At 39.0% G+C, this 20,487-nt stretch overlaps 3 protein-coding genes across 3 annotated transcripts; all 3 read right to left on the bottom strand.

Moving 5' to 3' along the window:
• Positions 1–362: 362 nt before the first annotated feature.
• On the bottom strand, positions 363–2,587 carry LOC111567237 (olfactory receptor 52D1-like). Its single transcript, XM_023268220.3, has one exon. It carries the CDS (start codon positions 2,574–2,576, stop codon positions 1,644–1,646), a length of 933 nt encoding a protein of 310 aa, XP_023123988.2. The 5' UTR covers positions 2,577–2,587; the 3' UTR covers positions 363–1,643.
• A 6,063-nt stretch (positions 2,588–8,650) lies between these two features.
• LOC111567227 (olfactory receptor 1019-like) lies at positions 8,651–10,058 on the bottom strand. The gene has a single exon (XM_035947222.2). It carries the CDS (start codon positions 9,956–9,958, stop codon positions 8,987–8,989), a length of 972 nt encoding a protein of 323 aa, XP_035803115.1. The 5' UTR covers positions 9,959–10,058; the 3' UTR covers positions 8,651–8,986.
• Positions 10,059–12,645: 2,587 nt separating this feature from the next.
• On the bottom strand, positions 12,646–14,404 carry LOC111567226 (olfactory receptor 6N2-like). The gene is made up of 2 exons (XM_023268208.3): positions 14,335–14,404; positions 12,646–14,187 (listed from the first exon to the last, which is right to left on the bottom strand). Exon 2 carries the CDS (start codon positions 14,048–14,050, stop codon positions 13,106–13,108), a length of 945 nt encoding a protein of 314 aa, XP_023123976.2. The 5' UTR covers positions 14,051–14,187; positions 14,335–14,404; the 3' UTR covers positions 12,646–13,105.
• Positions 14,405–20,487: the final 6,083 nt, after the last annotated feature.

Below are 20,487 nucleotides of genomic sequence, written 5' to 3'. Positions count from 1 at the left end.
ACACAATCTCCTTCCAAGCGAGATGCCTGTAAACACAATGTAAAGTATATTTTTATGGATCAAGTCATTTCTTCTTTTTTTTTGTCTGAATCAAAAGGTCAACTGCAAATATGCTACAAAAAGAGAAAGGCATTCACATAAGATTTAATTCCATTTTTTACTCTTAAACCAGATTTTCCACATCGAGAGCACATCATGACTTAATACTGTGAAGTATTTGACTTACATGAATTATCTAAGATGTGCTGACAAAGTTTCAACAGTTTGAATGACTGTACGATGAAATGTTTCATATCAACATTTTGAAATAGTTTGAAAATAAAAAGGGCGTGTGATCATGAATCTTGAGGATAAAAAAAAACATACTAAATCTTTTAAGGTGGATATCAATTTTCTAAAATGCAGTTTTTCAACTAAAACATCCTCTTCAAGGCAAGGCATACAAAATTATATGGTTTTCAAAACAACAAAACAAAACACAGAATTTTAGTCAGTTCCACCTAAGGGTGCATAAGGAATTCAAGTGGTTGTTGAACAGTTGTTGGTTTGCTGAACAACATGATTTCTTTGGCATATTGTTATTAGGATTTGAAAGTATATCCATGCCAGTTTCACATTCTGTCACTAGAAATGCAGGAACCTAGCTACCAGGGCCAGATTCACAGAGACACTATAGACTGGACTAGTGTCATTTCAGTCTTAATTTTACTCTTAGACAATAAAAGTTACACTGCATGTTCCATACAAATATAGACTGTTTTATTTAAGCCTTAAAAGTTGACCACCAGTTACTACCGGGCTCAGAATAAACATGTTTCCATGGTTACAAACAGAAACACATCATGCTAAGTCACTGTAAAGATTGAGCCTGAATCTAGTGCACACATTTGTGCATTTAATTCAAGTCCCAGCATGAATCATCCCTTTTTGTTAAAGATCATTAACAGGAGAACCCAGAGGTTTGCTTAAAACTGTTCTTACAATATCACCAAAGACTCTTAAAAATTAAAATTTCTCTCTCTGTTTTTTTGCTATTACAGCCATGATGGATGTAGTCATGTGCAGTTGACCAGCAAAGGCAGGTTATGAACCCTTCTATAGAAATAAGCATTAGGAGAGAACAAAAACTTATTCCAGCATCACAAATATGTTTTAGTAGACTGGTTCCTTTGTTGTGTAATACCACACAATTTTCAAATAGTACACTTTAGAATTATATTTACACTAAAGATCAATGTTCACATCTAAAAATAATTAATGCCCACATAGCTTAATCTTGCATTTTTTGTTTGTCTATTTCAAAAGGTCAATAGCAAAAATGCTACAAAAAGAGAAAGACACTCATCAGGTTAATTCCAGTTTTCACTCTTTAAACAGAGTTCCCACATCGAGAGCACATCATGACTTAATACTGTGAAGTATTTGACTTACATGAATTATCTAAGATGTGCTGACAAAGTTCCAACAGTTTGAATGACTGTACGATGAAGTGTTTCATATCAACATTTTGAAATAACTTTGAAATAAAAGAGATGTGATGAAACTTCAGGAAAACAAACATATTAAACATGGTAAGATGAATTTTAATTTTTTAAAAATTAAATATTTCAACTAAAACATCCTCTTCAAGTAAAGGCAGAAAATTATTTGATTTTAAAAATAACTGAAGGAAAAATTTTGTTTCGAATTTTAGTCAATTTAAAACCATAGATGAGAGGATTCATAATAGGAGGTATGATGAGAAATTCTATCGACATGAAGTTTTGAAGCATTTCAGGGAAATCTTTTGAAGCAAGTCGCAAAGTCATAACATCAAAGAACACAGTGAAAAGAAAAGTGAATAAGGAGGTCAAATGTGGTACACATGTCTGCATGAACTTAGCTCTGTTTTCTAAAGAACTGGTGCAAGTTTTGATGAGATACAAGTAGGACCAAACTATGAAAAGACCATGAAACCCATAAATGATTATAGTAATGTTTCCACCTATGCCATTAATGGTGGTTTCTTCTGGAAAACATGCCAGTTGAACAATGCTCCAGTTCACACAAAACAGTCTGTCAATATGTGAGCTGCATAACTTTACCCTGGATGTTAGATAGATGTTTGTTGCTACAATGCAGAAAGGTGTAAACCAAGAGAAAAACGCTAACTTAGTGACTCTGTGCTTGGACATGACAGAGTGGTACTCCAGTGGTCGACATATAGCCAGATACCTGTCATAGGCCATGAGAGCAAGAATGGACAGATCACTGCAGGCAAAAGAGTACATGACCAGAGCCTGAACAAGACATCCAGAATAAGAGATAATGTGAACTGGAGAGAGCAGATCCCAGAGAAATTTGGGGTAGAAACCTGTTGTTCCATAAAGTCCATTCATGAAAAAAGCACACAGCAGAATATACATTGGTTCATGGAGGCTGTTATCCAAGATGATGATCACAATCAGAGAAACATTCACCACAAGTATTGTGCAGTAACACAGCAAGCTGAGAAAGAAGATAATAGATCTGTGGTTCACTGTTTCATTTAACCCTGAAAGAACAAACACTGTTATTACAGAAACATTAGCCATCATGGTTGGGAAACTTTGTTCTACTTCTCTGTAATGCGTAGCCTGGTGGTGTGTGATCTCTCCTCTACTCTCTGTCTAGTATAGAGCACAGAGACAGTTGGGGGATCTTTGAAACAGCCAATCAGCTCTCTGGACTGAGAACTCACTGCTTTGGAAAATGACAGAGGATTCTCTGTTGTCCATACATACACTACCTGTCTGTATGTAAAAATTTGGACACACCCTCTCATTCAGTGGTTTTCATTTAATTATTTTATACATTATAGATTAATACTGAAGACATCAAAACTGTAAAAGAATACATATAGAATTGAGCGCCCAGGCGGCTCAAATGGTTGAGTGGGTGACGCATGAACAGGGGCTACAGTCCCCCACGCAGTGGCCTAAATTTGATTCTAACTCAAGCCCATTGTTACAGGTCCTCCCTGCTTTCTTTCGTGCCTCTCTACTTACCTATCGAATTAAGCCAAGAAAAGACAAAAAAAAAACTTTAAAAAAGAATACATGTGGAATTATGCTGTAAACAAAAGTGTTAAGATTAATACTTATCTTCAGTATTAATGTAAAATGTAGAAAATAATTAAATAAAAACTTAGTGTGATAGTGTACATACTCACATACTGGTAGTGTACACAGACACACACACACACACACACACACACACACACACATACATATATATATACACGCATATATATATACACTCACCGGCCACTTTATTAGGTACACCTGTTCAATTGCTTGTTAATATAAATAGCTAATCAGCCAATCGCATGACCACAACTCAATGCATTTAGTCATGTAGACATGGTCAAGACAGCTTGCTGAAGTTCAAACCAAGCATCAGAATGGGGAAGAACATGGCATGGTTGTTGGTGCCAGATGGACTGATCTGAGTATTTCAGAAATTGCTGATCTACTGGGATTTTCACACACAATCATCTCTAGGGTTTACAGAGAATGGTCTGAAAAAGAGAAGTGATCCAGTGAGTGGCAAGTTGTGTGGACCAAAATGCCTTGCTGATGTGAGAGATCAGAGGAGAATGGGCTGACTAGTTGGAGATGATAGAAAGGCAACAGTAACTCAAATAACCCTCCATTACAACCAAGGATTGCAGAATACCCTCTCTGAACGCACAAAACATCGAACCTTGAAGAAGATGCGCTACAGCAGCAGAAGATCACACAAACATAGAGCTAAGAACATGAAACTGAGGCTACCACTCACACAGGCCCACCAGAATTGGACAACAGAAGATTGGAAAAAAATTGACTGGTCTGATGAGTCTCGATTTCAGCTGCGACATTCAGAAGGTAGGGTAAGAATTTGACATAAACAAGATGAAGGCATGGATCCATCCTGCCTTGTATCGATGGTTCAGGCTGCTGCTGGTGGTGTAATGGTGTGGGGGACAGCCTAGCTGAGAATTGTTTCCAACCATGTCCATCCCTTTATGGCCACAGTGTACCCATTTTCTGATGGTTACTTCCAGCAGGAAAACGCACCATGTCACAAAGTTCAAATCATCTCAAACTGGTTTCTTGAACATGGCAATGAGTTCACTGTATTCCAATGCCTGCACAGTCACCAGATCTCAAGCCAATAGAGCACCTTTGGGATGTGGTGGAACGGGAGATTCACATCATGGATGTTCAGTCAACAAATCTGAAGCAACTGCATGATGCTAACATGTCAATATGAACCAAAATCTCAGAGGAATGTTTACAACACCTTGTTGAAAGTATTCCATTAAGAATTAAGCAGTTCTGAAAGCAAAAGGGTGTCCAACCTTTTCCGAGCATGAACTACCTCATGAAAGTGGCCAGTGAGTGTATCTACATACATCCATACATATACATATATTAGGGCTGGGCAAGTTAACACATTAAATGCCAACAATTATTTTATCGTGCGTTAACGTTTTTTTAAAAAATTATTAATCTGAAAGCGTTGTTCACTGGCTCTGAATACACAGACAGACTAACCATGGATCACAAGAGGGCTGGATGTTGATCAGTACTTGGGATGGACGTCATCATGTCTCAGAGATCACCGTGACAACCGTGTTATGAACAATTCATGGTGTGAAATCAAAACTGCTGAAATGCAACTATTCAGTAAAATGCCATATTGTAAGTGGTGTAAACAATGGCAAACTTCTTCTACTCTAGTTTAGAATTAGAGTAGACTAGATAGACATGTTTGTGATACACTGCCCCTGCAGTTTGGGAGCAGACGCTGCACGGAATATAAAAGCTGAGTTATACTTTCTGTGTGAACGAGCTGCGCAGAAATCCGCGCGAGAGAACGTGTGTGGCTTTATACTCCATGTGGCGTCTGCTCTTTGTCTTAGACGTTTTCATTTTCAAATCACTACACCTTAAATTACACCTTTGTAAATGTAATTGAGGACACATAAAATAAATAGCTGCTTGTTCATTAATGCAGTAGACATAGAGAAACACAGTACAAGCTCTGCACACAGTACAGTATATTTAGCTCACAGAAAAATATACTTCACACAGAGGTTTAAATGGTCCCGAAATTTATAAGGGCTGACCTTCTTTAAAGGAAAATGGACTGCTTAAAGTAAATGGTTTTATTGTCAATTGATGACCTAAAATCTAGAAATACGCCTGATGTTATGTTAAAAGAATGTCAGGTCCCTGTAAAATGGTGTGAAGCTTTAAACAAAAATGTATGTAAATGTACATCTTACATAAGGACACAATCTCCTTCCAAGTTAGATGCCTGTAAGACATCCAGAATAAGAGATAATGTGAACAGGAGAGAGCAGATCCCAGAGAAATTTGGGGTAGAAACCTGTTGTTCCATAAAGTCCATTCATGAAAAAAGCACACAGCAGAATATACATTGGTTCATGGAGGCTGTTATCCAAGATGATGATCACAATCAGAGAAACATTCACCACAAGTATTGTGCAGTAACACAGCAAGCTGAGAAAGAAGATGATAGATCTGTGGTTCACTGTTTCATTTAACCCTGAAAGAACAAACACTGTTATTACAGAAACAGCCATCATGGTTGGGAAACTTGATTCTACTTCTCTGTAATGCGTAGCCTGGTGGTGTGTGATCTCTCCTCTACTCTCTGTCTAGTATAGAGCACAGAGACAGTTGTGCGATCTTTGAAACAGCCAATCAGCTCTCTGGACTGAGAACTCACTGCTTTGGAAAATGACAGGGGATTCTCAGGTTGCCCACAGTTTTATGGAGGGGGTGTGAGGTGTTGTCCATGATGACCAGCAGTTTGGCCAGCATCCTCTGCTCCACCACCTCCTCCAGAGTGGCCAACTGACAGCCAAACACAACCTGGGCTTTCCTGATCAGTTTATTCAATTTGTTGGCATCCTTCACCTTGATGCCTGCACCCCAGCACACCACTGCAAAGAAGATGGAGCTCGCCACCACAGACTGATAAAACATCAGGAACATGTGGTTGCATACATTGAAGGACTGTGGGGCTGTGGCTCAGGTGGTAGAGCGGGCCTTCCAATGATCGAAGGGTCGGCGGTTCGGTTCCCACTCTGTCCTAGTCATGTGCTGTTGTGTCCTTGGGCAAGACACTTTACCCACCTTACCTCCAGTGTGGCTACTGGCACTGGTGTATGAATGCATATGAATGTTGGTGGTGGTCGGAGGCTGTAGGCGTGGATTGGCAGCCACGCTTCCATCGGTCTACCCCAGGGCAGCTGTGGCTAAAAATGTAGTTTACCACTATCAAAGTGAGAATGTGTGACTGAATGAATACTGGACCCATTGTATGCACTTTGAGTATACCTTAATAGAAAAGCGCTATATAAATCTAATCTGATGGAGTAGTGAAATGTCCATGATGGGGGTTGGTGTGGGACTGTAGGGTGAGGGAGAAAGTTTAAAGGTGTGAGGGCTGGTGGGGGAGGGGGAGCTGAATTCGAACCTGCTATAGAACTGGTTCAACTCATTGGCTCTCTGTGTATTCCCCTTGGCTGCTCTTCATTCCCTGCCTTACCTCTGGAAGCTGGTGATCTCCCTCATACCACTCCTGACATCCTTGGCCTTGTTCCACTCTAACTTCTCCTCCAGTTTTCTGTAGGCATCTTTGCTCTCTCCAAGTCTGTGTTTAAATTCCCTTTGTACAAGTTTGAGTTCTGCTCGGTCCCCCACTCTGAAAGCCCTTTTTTTTTTGTTGAGGAGATCACCACCTGGTAGTGAGTTGGATCTGATGGCGGGGAAGGCTGCTGGACAGACCTGGTAAACCCAAGCATGCAGTGAGGGTGATCTGGAATAACCTACTTTGTCTGCTTACTTCCACTTACCCAACCCCACATAAGTGGAAGAAAATGAATTGATGGATGGATGGATGGATGGATGGATGGATGGATGGATGGATGGATGGATGGCTGGATGGATAGATGGATGGATCTAGCCATGTAGAGTTAACCAGCTAATGCAGTTTGCAAAAAAGCCCAAAACATTTTACCATCAAATTAAATACATTCATATTTGTAGCATTATTTCACCGTGATGTATGCTATATGATATGAAACAATATGATCAAATATTATAAAGACAATGGGAAAATGGCCCTGTAATAAAACACCAATTCACTTGTGTTGTTTGTCAGAGTAGCTCTGTATTTCTATGGTCAGTATATGTACAGAAACTGTATTATAAGGAGCCATGTTTCCTATAATACTACACTATTCTACACAGTCTAACTAATAAAGCAATAGTACTCTTTACTTTTGTCCACAATACAGAGTTTTTGAGGCACATAGCCTCATCTTTAAAATATTATACCTTGAATGATCCCTTTTCAGGGTGTCATTTGAGTTTAAGATGCAACTTTAAGGACCTGGAAATTAAATAGTGTATTGTTTTTGACAACTGTACTATAGCCAGATACCTGTCATATGAAATGACTGCAGGAATCAACAGAGTTACTGATTAACATCCACACATAGCTGATCTCTATTGATTTCACAGTTTAAATACTGTATTTCATTCATAGTAGATATCTCCTGAAATTGTGAAGATGACTGTGAATGTTCTGTTGGGTAGATAAAATTTCTCTGTTCTTGGGTGTCTACTTGTATACCTCCTTTACATCCCTGTGGGAAAGAACTGAGATGCAAGGAAGAGAGGCAAGTAAGAGAAGCAATGAAAGGCCAAATGGATAGTATTCATGGGTCTCAAGTTACAAAATTCTGTGCCATATGACACTGCATCCATACCAAGCTGGATAAAACTGAAAACACAGATTACAAGTGACTCAAATTATGCAGACGCTGGAGTATTTTTTAAAAAGGTTCTGTTCATGAGAAAACTAAAAAATAACAGTTAAAAAGCGGTACTGCTTCATTTTCTTTTACTTTTTGTTGACAAACTGTAAAACTGTGCATTATAGCCAGTACCTGGAGTAACATGGCTCATACTCTGTAGTATTTGCTGCTTGTATGTCTATGTCACATCAAAAGAGTATCCTGATTTATCTATTAATTAAACTTCTACACTACTTTGTCTTGGCATGATCAAGATTAATTTGTGAATGAGCAGGTCTTTAATTTATCTGTTGCTATTAGCCCATGTGCTTCCTCAAACGTAAAAGGCTTAAAATTTTAAACACTTGCTAAGCAGCTCCAACTAACGTACCCCATTGATGCTTGTTTTTACATACAACAACACAGTGTTATAAATAACAGCAATCTGTCAGTGCTCATCAGTTTCTTATAGGAATGAGTGCATATTTTCTGCAGCATTGACAGTGACATTTAGATCACAGCTGCAATGAAATCTTTGGTAGCATCACTTTTTAGTGTGTCTGTGTCTTTTGGTTTTATATAATTATAACTACACTTATACTAAAATTACTACTGTTATACATTCATATTAATAAGAGTGGAATATATAAACATGTTGTGAAAAAAGTGGAAATCATTAATGTTTCAGTCTCAGCACATTCAAAGTGTTAGCACATCCATTTACATTTTATATTTCTTATTTGGAAAGATGGTATAAAGCAGCCAACCTGCCTCATAATACTCATGAAAACAACTGCACATTGAGTATTTATTACATGATTTATTAGATACCATGTAAGTGCCACAGTACATGCTCATGCATTGTATGATAAAGTATGCTATTTTCCAGAAGAAGGGAAAAAAACATTGCATACATTACAACAATATGAATTAAACTTGAAAAAACAGAGAAACATGCAGTATTCTGTTCTATATTTTAACATGCAATTGTGAAGCAGATAAATACCTTATATGAGGTGAGATGCAGATAAGATGCTACATTTTCAACATGAGGGGTGTGCCACTGACACATCCCTGATAGACAGCATTGAAAATCATTTTCACAAACTTAAATCAGTTAAGAACAAATCTGTCTGAATTCACAGAGTTTCAGTTTGAAAGCTCAGCTCTAACATGAACAGTCACGCTGTTACACTTTGCATCTTTACTCTTAATATGGACTAAATTCAGTATCCTGTTGCGCAGTTTGGTAAGTCTGAATCCGTATACAAGTGGATTCACCATCGGAGGAACAAGGAGAAATTCAATTGACATAAAGTTATTGAGATTTTGAGATACATCAGCAGACCCAAATCTAATGTACAATACATCTAAAAGAATAGCTGTCATAAAAGTCAATAGGGAGACTAAATGTGGCAGGCATGTCTGCATAAACTTCACTTGCTTCTCTTTAGATGATATGCATATTTTTATCACAGACAGGTACGACCAAAATATAAACACACAATGTCCGAAAAAAAACAATATATTAAAATATGCGACTGCAGTGTTTGCTATGGGCGGTGAGCAAGCAAGCCTAACTATCATCCAGTTAACACAGTAGAGTCTGTTTATGTGTGAGCCACACAACCTTGAGCCCAGCAATGTGGCTGTGTTCATAAACATACAATAAAGAGGTATGAGCCAGGAGAAAAACACAAAAATAGAGATTCTCTGTTTTGTCATAACTGAATTGTAAACTAGAGGTCGACATATAGCCAGATATCTATCATAGGACATTAGAGCTAAGATAGAAAAGTCATTGCAAACTGATGAGTGTATTACATAACCCTGCAGCATGCATCCAGCATAAGAGATCACATGAGATGAAACGAGATCCAAAAGGAATTTGGGGTAAAAACCGATAGTTCCATACAGTGCATTGACGCATAGATTACATACAAAGATATACATAGGTTCATGGAGGTTTTTATCCATGATAACAGTGACAATAAGAGCGACATTTCCCCACAGAATCATTAAGTACCACAGTAAAGTAACCAAGAAAAGAGAAATTCTTTGTTCCAGCGTAAAACTTAAACCTGAAAGAGTAAGCACTGTGACACCTGAAGCATTTTCCATTATCTCTCAATAGTCTTACCATCAAAATGTAAGTATAATCTGTTTCCACGCATAGAAACCAGCCTTCAAGATATTACAGAGGTACACAGAACGCTCTCTGCTCTGTGTGCCCCTGTGCTCTTTAGTGCCTACAATATATCCTGTCGATGAAAACAACTACATGGTCTTGGGAATCAAACAGGCAATCAGGAATGCTGAAGCTATAGGTGGACCCAAAGGATCAGTTGACCTTATTCTTTCAGCTGAAATAAGTTCTATGACTTCCTGATGACCCAAGATGGGTTACGGCCACCGGATTATGACCCAAAGATGGCACTTTGCTTGGTCTCACTTTGCTTTGCTTGCTGTATAGCTGTTATATGTGTTAATAAACACTATTATTGAGTCAGTGGCAATTCAGATAAACTTGAGGAAATATGATGCTGCATTGTCTCAGATTCCTGTCTCAGACTCCTCACACTCAGTCCCAAACACTACAGTGGGATATAAAAAAGCCCATTCATGACTTGAACAAATTAGGAAAGTCACTTGGAGCCATTTTAAAGATGCTTCAGATCCCAAAATCAGTGTAAACCATCAACGCCCACGGAGTGCATAGTACAGTTGTGTAACTGCCACAATCAGGAAGACAGTTGGTCTTCTACTTCTGCTGTGAGACAATCAGTCAGGATGGTCAGAAGACAACCAAGAATCACCAAAAAGCAGGTCTGGGGCGGTCCTCATGTGAGCCAGATTTGTCATAGCGCTCCATGGTTTTTGCAACTGCACTTGGGAATACATTCAAAGTTTTTGGAATTTTTAAGACTGACTGACCTTCAGTTTTTAAAGTAATGATGGACTTTGTTTGCTCTTTACTTAGCTGATTGGTTCTTTCCATAATATGGATTCAAACAGTTGCCAGATATGGCTGTCAACTGTGTACCAACCTGACTTCTGCACAACACAACTGATGGTCCCAACTCCATTAAGAAGGCAAGAAAATCCACAAATGAACCTTGACAAGGCACACCTACGAAGTGAAAGAAGGCCAAGGGTTTACAAAGCTGTCATCAAAGCAAAGGGTGGATACTTTGATGAATCTGAAACATAAAAATATAAAACATATTTAGAGTTATTTTGCAATTGTTTGTTAGCTATGTATTTCCAAATATCTTGCTTCGTAGTTTTGATGTCTTCAGTATGTATCTGTAGAAAATAGTTTAAATAAAGAAGATTGTATATATATATATATATATATATATATATATATATATATATATATATATATATATATATATATATATACATATATATATATATATATATATATATATATATATATATATATATATACACACACACACTACTACTATATATATCTCCCCTTTCTAGTGCTCCCTGGGTTATCAGCCCCAACTGTTCATGAAGAAGTGCAGGAGAGTGTACAAACAAGCCTGGGCATCTCTCCTTCGTGCTTCCCAAAGAATGGAGCGAGCCAACCGACAAGTTCCCCAGCACCCTACTCCAAGCTGGGCCAAAAGGGTTGGCTACACAGTTCACTGGGCCTTTTGAAATAGAATGGATCATTAATACAAGTGTGATCCATCTGAAGCTGTCCTCCATTATGCATATACAACGGACAGGTGCGGGCCACTGGATAATCACCTGAATGAACATACGTGTGGTGGGAGTGGTCGACCTGCAACTCACCAACTCTCTCCATAAAAGCCAAGGTTCAGTTTACTGCACAACGCTGGACTGTTGAATAACTAATTAGTCGATTCAGATCATTGTCAGCTAATCCGACTCTTGCTTTTGTTCACTCGCTTTTTCCTCTGCTTCAGTCTGTGATCATTCCTGCCAAGATCCTGCTCCGTCTGCCTTCTACCAGGCTTCAGCTCTCACCTGCCTATCCAACTTGGTCTCCGACCCTTCGACACCAACACAGAAACCCATCTGGTCCTGCACCTGCTCACACCACATGCCTTCCCTGCCTGCCTTACCTCACCCTCTTTCCCATCAGACTGCCAGTTATGTTACCCCCCTCTTTCATGAGTTCATAGAGAGTAAAGTATGAGTTAGTTGTTGTTGTGCTCTGTGCATGTACTTCTGTTGTCTCAGCTTTCCTAACTCACTCATAGCAAGTCCTGGTTATTCTGCACTCCTTAAATATATATTCTGCTTAATGAGATTAAGTCTGTCAGTTTGTTTGTAAACGAGACTATCGCATCCGGTTCATTTCCTGTTGCTAGTATAGGTAACTTCCTGTTATGTCAATCACCCCGTTTCGTCCGATCCGCTTTCATGTTACTTTCCTGTGTGACTTGTAGTTATTTGTATATATTGTAAATAAAGCAATAATTGTTTATAATTCCTTTCTGGCTGAGGTTCTGTTGTTCTGCGCTTCAGCCTTTGACCCACTCTGTGATGATTTTATAGGTGAAAATAAATGAAGGCTGGTCTTAAGGGTTTAAGAGTTTAGATAAGACAGGTAGCATTTGTCCTGTCACTCCCCAAGTCGCTTCTAATCACTGGCACATAATCTGTAAGGCATGATTCTAATTTTATGTATCTGAGTGTGTGATAGTGACAGTGACAAAAACATGTGATTTGAATTTTATGTGACTTGTTTGATTATATTGCTTTTAAAGAGGATCAAGTGTTTGCCTTCTCAAATAAGTCAAAAGACCCCAACATTTATTAGACGCACTTAATTTTTTAATTTTCCTGTATACACAAAAGTGTAAAACAGTCCAAGCACTTGTAAAACTCACCTGAATCAGACCTTATTTTCATTTCAAAATGTCCATAATCCAACATTCAAAATAATATTTTCGAATTGCCGTTTGAGTTAAAACAGTAACTGCACTTCTCTTCACAAACCTTTTGTCTGTAATTTAGTAGTGCCTGTATAATAGTCAAGCAACATGAACTTTTTATGTTTAAATCAACACAGTAAAATACTTTTTGAAAATAATGAAGAGGGAAAAAAAAACACTTTAATATTTCAATTACAGGATGATTAAAAGAAAATTTGCACAGTATTCTGACCCTTTACTATGACACACATGAGAGTATTGTAGTGTGTTAATAACAATTTTTACAGTAATGATTAAAGAATTCTTATATTTATAGCAACAGAACAGGTTAATTATGTTATTCTTATTTTTAAGCTTTAACTGCTTGGGCAGGTTTTGAACATAACGTTCTTAACATGATTTTTCTAATTTCTGGTAACTTTAAGCCGTACACAAGAGGATTCAAAATGGGAGGAATCACAACAAATTCCAGTGACAGAATAATCGCTAGCAATGGATTAAGTTCTTCAAGATTAATTCTACTGAGGGAAACATCACAAAACACAGTAACAGAATAATTGACAAAAGTAATAATGTGTGGCAGGCAGCTTTGTATGACTTTGCTCTTGAACTCTGGAGAGCATTTCCTGCAAATAAGGAAAATACGTATATATGTATACAGGACAAAAGCCAGGGGCAGAAAGACTGTGCTTGTGGAAACAAACATGCCAACAAGATTATTGAGCACAGTAGAGACACATGACAATTTTACTATGTTCCAGTTGGCACAGAAAACCTTTGGTATCTTATTGTCACATAGTGGAAGCCTGGAGGACAAATAAACACATGTCCCAACAGCCACCGCCGGGTAGATCCATGCAATGACAAACAACTTACAGATCATTCTGGCAGTTATTTTGTTGTGGTAATGTAAAGGCTGACATATAGCAACATATCGATCATATGCCATTATTCCTAAAAGGGTAAGCTCATAGGATGCATAGGTGTAAATGACATAGATCTGAGTGAAGCAAGCTGGTCTTGAGATCAAATGAGAGTCAGACAGAAGGTCTCTGAGAAATCTGAAGAAAAAGCCAGCAGTGCCGTACAGTGAGTTCACGGAGAGAAACAAAATGAAAATATACATGGGCTCATGGAGGCTTTTCTCTCGTGCTATTGCCACTATTATGACAAGATTAGCAGAGATAATAAAAGCACACAGCAAGAGACACAAGACAAATGCTGGGTATCGATAGTTGCCTATGTTCAAAAACATTGTGAGGTTAAAATAAGAGGCAGACGTATTGTTTTCCATTTACTCCATAGACGCTAGCACAGATTGTGTGGTGATTATCCTGCAAACAGTCACAATCCAGCTGCAACCCCGTCTTTCCTGCTTAGTCACGAGTTGGTTTTGATATTCACTGAGGCAATGAGGTATGTTGAAGAGCACTGAACCAGACAAAAATACAGGAAGATTTTCACAGTGATAAATGCTGTTAGACGCAAGCAAGAAACATATATTTGTAATAAACTGTCAACAACAATAAGAAAGAAAATTATTAAATTCAATCACAGTTATCACACAGTTATACTTACTGTATCATTCAGTGGTTATTAGTTCTCATCACACCGAAACATTCTTCACGGGGTCTGTAGCAGGTAACTGCAGTGGATATACAGCGGCAGCTCAGCGCCTCTTTATCTAGTCTCTCTAAACACGACCAAAGCCATCCCTCCATGGGGAATGTAAAATAGAATATGCCACTTTTTGATCTGACATGCACACTGCTTTGATTGCAATGATTATAATCCAACTGTGAGATAATTTCTTATAAAATACAAAAGTTTTCAGTGGACATTTATGTAAATTTCTTCAATTGACATTATACATTGAGAACCCTCCATTCAGTAGGTTAAGAGAAGATAGGCTCATTTTCATTTTGTTCAAACACAATTTTGTGTTTTGTCAAAAACGTATTTGCAGTGTAACCTCAAAATCCAAATCCTGGATTCAAATTATTAAGCATCTACATATCACTTTAAAAAGTGACATAATGGTAAGGTGTGAAGACAAACTGAGTTCAGAGGGCCCGCCGCTAATTTAGGCCTGACAAGTTTAAGCATGTTTCTATTTTTGTAGCTAATTTGCTTTTTGATATGTTTTTCACTGAGAGTGTTGATGAAATGAGAGGGGGCTGCTGAACTGTTGATCTGACAAGAAATTCATGCTAATTCATTCTACTAATTAGACACAGAGCATATGCCAGATGTGTCATTTACAGCAAAAACCTAAATTCATCCAGACGTTTTACAAAAATTATACGAGGTTTTGGACCTCCGCTCCCTGTACTGAATTTGAATAAAGCAGAAGTCAAGCTACTAGATGCTCAAGCTATTATCTTGACTTTTAATGCACTTTTAATCTTGACCTTTAATGCACTTTTATGTTATATTTCTATGCTTTTAATGTATGATCTTAACGTCTACTTTTAAATTATCTTTATAATTAATTTCCTAAATGTATTTCTTTGCCACTGTACAGCACCTTGAATTGCCTTGTGTATGAATTGTGATAAACAAATTAATTTGCCTTGTCTTGCCTTACTAGATGTGGATCCTGTGGACACGCACCTTATAACTGTCAGTTTCACCATGCCATTCGTTGGCTATGTGAAACGCACTGCATTGAATGCTGGCTCTGTTGCGGTGCATTTCGAGCTATGGTCCAGTGCATCTCCACGGAACTGCCCGCAGATCATTTGCATGAAGTAGACTTGACTTCTACTTTATGCAAATTTGGTGTAGCAAGTGGAGGTCCGACGCATCACGAAACTTTCGTTATATGTTTAAACTTCGTTGAACTAAAATAAGGACAGATTGAGCCACTGCACAGATTATTTTTTGCCTCAAATGCTTTCAGAAACACTTTTTGCTGTACTGTATTTGTAATAAAAGAGAAAGCTTGCAACCAAGCCGCCATGTTGGTCTGACGCTTCTACCGCACTGAAGCTCAAGCACTATTATGTGACCACGTAGTGGCCCGCAGGTGACTCATCCACCAAGCAGGCGATTTTCGGATACGATGCATGTACTTGTGAGAAAAATGGATCCCTCCCATGAATGGTACGTGTCCACAGAATCCATCAATTTCTTGCATCCCATTCATTGTCCATGTGAAATGGTGGTTGCGTTGCAACAAATTTCGAGTTTGCATAAAGTAGTTTGATGCCCCACTTAGCCTTCCAGATCGACAGTCTCCAACTGTTCCAAGCAGATCGTAACCATCTGTTGGGGCAAACTTGTGGGGGTGGAAAAACTGTAACTTGTTCAAGAGCCACTATGTTGAGGCAGTAGAACATTTGACTGTTAAACGCTGGCCACAGCATTTGCCTCGTAATTGTTCATCACCATTGTTTACATCCCACCGGGTGCTAATGCTAGCGATGTGCTAAAGGAGCTACACAAGAACATCAGCTTGCTTCAGAACAAGCACCTGGAGGCCTTCTATGTATTTACAGGGGACTTAAATCATGCAAGGCTGATGGACCTTCTGCCCAAGTTTTACCAGCATGTCACCATACCGGCACATGGAAACAATACACTGGACTGTGTTTACACGAACATACAGGATGCAAACAGAGCCATCCACAGAATTTCCCTCTGGGGATTAATAAGGTCGGGCTAAGTCTAAGTCTGATCGCTGCTGGTCCCTGCCTACTGTCCTCTGTTGAAGCAGACTAAACCAAGACAGAGGACATCACTGCATGATCCAGTGATGCTGCCTTCGTGCTGCAAGACTGCTTCCAGTGCACAGACTGGCACATCTTCAGAGAGGCAGCTACATGTGAGGGAGAGATGGATCTGGAGGAATATACATCTTCTGCCCAGAAACCCTGCCTGAATGCAGAGGTCAGAGCTCTGCTGAGATACAGGGATGCTGCATTCAGGGAGAGTGATGCACCAACACTCAGAGCGGCTAGGTGAGACCTGACAGCAAGTATTAAGAGGGCCAAAGCCACATATGCTCCACCAACAACCCTCTGAGCATGTGGAAGGGCATTAAGTGCATCACAGACTACAACACCAGGGATGCACAATGCTGAAGGAACCTCTCTCTGCCTGACATTCTCAACAAGTTCTATGCCCGCTTTGAAGACTTCAACACCCCTCAGCACCAGACTCACCCCATCACCACATGATGAGCCCCTCAGCACAGGATTCACCCCATCACATGCATGTGTTCGTGTGCAGAGGTGGCAGATGGTTGGTTTTTTAGTTTTAGAGTCATGTGATATGAATCAGTCAGGAAGTGAGCATGGATGTCTATGGCATTGTATCCAGTATTTCTCTTTGTCTACAAGTCAACACTACAAAAAGAATTTCTAAAAACATCTTCATCCTGGAACCTTTCTCAAAAGGTCAGTTTTCTGTGACTTAAAACTGCCTTTGCACTAAGACGCAAAATGCATAGAAAGGGAGCTTTTTCTAAAATACCCATGCACATGTGGACAAGCTGCCTACCTGAGTGTCACTTGGCTTCCTACTTTGCTTTCTGTCATTACTCAGGAGAAAAGTTGCTTAAAGGCTTTATGACCTTAACAGACAAGAAACATACTGTATGTTATTGTAGGGTGCTGGCTGAAGAGACTTTTTGGATTGAGATGTAATAATTCTATTAGAATAACAATAATTCTATAAATAGTAACTCCTGTGTTCTTTATGATAGAAGGCTTGTCACACAGTGCAACAGTGTGGCTCATTGATGTACTTTAATAGTTTTTAGATATGTTAGTAGTAAGAAATATACAGACTATTGCCAGCCTTGTCTTTCAGTTTATTATAGGAAACTGACAGAATATGGTTATTCTTTAGTCAGCAAATAAATGTACTGAGGAAACAAAACACAAGTGCAGTAAGTTCTGAAATGATTCCTAATACTGACAAGCTTTAAATACTGATTAAAGTTCCTAGAGAAGGAAGGGACCTCTGAGGTTTCAACATGATATTGACACAAGTCTATGAACTTCAAACTGGATGTGTGACTATGTGTAGTGGTGTGTCAGGGATTGCCATCTAATCAATGAAACAGTGTTGTTGGAGAATTCTGCGATGTCAGGAGAGGAAATCAAGAGACTCAGAAACACTCTGGAGACTCAGATGGCTTGTGTTGAGAGTAGAGTTTACTGACGTCAGGAGAAGTGATACAACAAAGTAGCATTCATGCCAGCATTGTCAGAGCCAGTTCTAAGGAGTCTCTCTGGCCTTAGGTACTTATACTGTTTGGAAGGCATGTCATGTCTATGTTACACTCCAAATATGGAAGTTCTGACTCCATCTGGACAAGAATTACCACAACATAACCTTGTTTCCCTTACAAACAGTTGTCTTCCACTCCTTTGTTATCGTCTGTCTGTCTCAGGGTCATATTAGGAACAGAGAGTGCATAAACAGGTCTGCATTCTCAACTTAGGAGAATCATGGGTCAAGGGTGACATCTTGTAGAGTAATTTGGGGTGAATTGGTACCTACACTTGATTTTAGGGTGACTGCAGTTGGCAGACACCCCAGTATTAGGGATGTCATAAACTAACAGCTAAGGGGCCATCTCAGTTGTGAGAAAGTGAGTATTTTTTCCTTCACAAGTGTCACATACATTCAAGATTCAGTAAAACAGTCCAAATCTGATCTAGTGCCAAGTTTCAGACAGTAATGCTCCTCAAAGAACTTCAGGACTGTAATACACTTTTCAAAACAACTGGTTACACACATGCACGCAGGTCGATGATGCAAGGTTACAACATTCATGCATCCCTCAGCCCCACTCAATGCCCACTACTGCTGCATCCCCAGTGTATCTTCATAGGTGTTAAACATAGTGCTTGGGGATTTAACGCCACTGGACACTGATGCAATATTTGATGATGTCAAACTTAATGAGAGCTCACGGGACGGATAGTTGGAAATGGTCAACAGGTCATTACCATCATTATCCCTCAAGAACAATTAAACACAGTTTGCCACCCTGGAGAACCGTGCTGAGTAACCCAACCAAAATGAACATATTTTTCAAGTTTTACAAATGGAGAATGAACAAAAGTGACAAAAGTGCAAGTCAAGCTAGCAGTACATGACTGACCTTGTGATCTGATACGTTTATGGAGACTGTTAGGATGGTAGCAGTTATAAAGTTGATTTTTCACTTTTATGCAATGTACTTCGCATTAAGGTAAAGCATGTCACTACACATAGACATGTGTTGTGATGAATGAGCAGCCAGACTGGAAACTTCAAGTCAAATGTGGCATCAAATACAGTCAGATCCCTGAGTATTTGGACAACGGCCAGGTTGGATATTTTTCCTCTGCACACTGTCACAATGGATGTTGACATTTAAATTGAAATGAGTCAGTTTAGATGTGATTGTTGTGCAAATGTTCAGCTTTAATTCAAGGGGTTTAACAAAAACATTGCAATCGTTTAGGATTTTTTTTCTTTACTTTGGCTCTCCACTTTCATAGGTTCAAAAGCAACTGGACAATTGACTGATAAAGCAGTTTGTTTACCAGGTGTGGCATGCTTCCTTGATACTTAATGTCTAAATAAGGTGATAAAAGGTCACCAGTTGATTCTTGATGTTGATTTTGAATTGGGAATTATTGGAAACTATCACTGATGATGTGACTGCTGATTTTTCTTTCAAGATGGCGGCGCACTCAGATGCTCACGGCTCTCCCTTTCAGAAGCAGCAGGATGAGTTCTGAAGTATACAGAGCTGTAATCTCTGCTACAAAATAGGACAGGATGGTGCTTCAAAGTACTAATGGATGGATAAGTCAAAGTATACTGTGAAAGCAATCCAAGAGCTTCTTAAGGCAAAGAAAATGATTGTTCCGAAATTGCTGAGTCATTGACCTGACCTCAACCCAGAAAACACTTGAAGTGCAAAGACTCACAAACAAGCAGCAGCTGAAGTAACAGCCTCGGACAACATCTCATGGGAGAAAACTCAGCATTTGGTGATGATAATGCATTCCAGACTTCAATAACTCATTGATGCCAAATCATTTTGTCCAGGTATGAAAAATAGTCTTTAACCTAACCCTGAATAAAAATTTGAGCTTGAATTAAAGTAGTCATGCACTGTCTATCCAAAAAAAAAAAAGTTGCCACCTGGATTTAACTAAGCAAATAGGTAAGAGCCTTCCATTGGACAGTTACGGCAGTGATGATTATGTTTCAGCTGCAGCAGCTTATTTCACCCTAACTGATACAGTGGAGCTTTTCATTCCTTAAACAGCCATGTTGGAAGACATGTCCTGTGGTCGTAGAAAGGATGTTAATCTATCTCAGAAGGGTCAAATTATTGGCCTGCATCAAGCAAGGAAAAGAAATAAGGAGATAAAACTATTAAAATCAGGTTAAGAACCATCCAATGCATTATTAAAGCCTAAAGGATAGTGGTGAGTCATCATTTTCGAGGAAGAGATATGGTCAGTCTTGTGGTCTGATGAGTCCAGATTTACCCTGTTCCAAAGTGATGGGGCCTCAGGGTGAGAGGAAAGGGGGATGAAGAGATGCACTCATCATGGCTAGTGCCTACAAGCCTGTGGGGGTTAGGATTATATGGTCTGGGGTTGGTCAGGTTCAGCAATGTTATGTTCCTAAAGAATGAGATCAGCTGACTACTTAAGTATGCTAAAAATACCAAGTCTTTCTATCAATGGAGTTTTTCTTCCCTGATGGCATGGG

Source organism: Amphiprion ocellaris, chromosome 11, assembly GCF_022539595.1.
Source record: "Amphiprion ocellaris isolate individual 3 ecotype Okinawa chromosome 11, ASM2253959v1, whole genome shotgun sequence".
NCBI classification, from domain to species: Eukaryota; Metazoa; Chordata; class Actinopteri; family Pomacentridae; genus Amphiprion; species Amphiprion ocellaris.
Note: the sequence above shows the minus strand (reverse complement) of the source record. Positions and strands in the feature narration are given on the sequence as shown.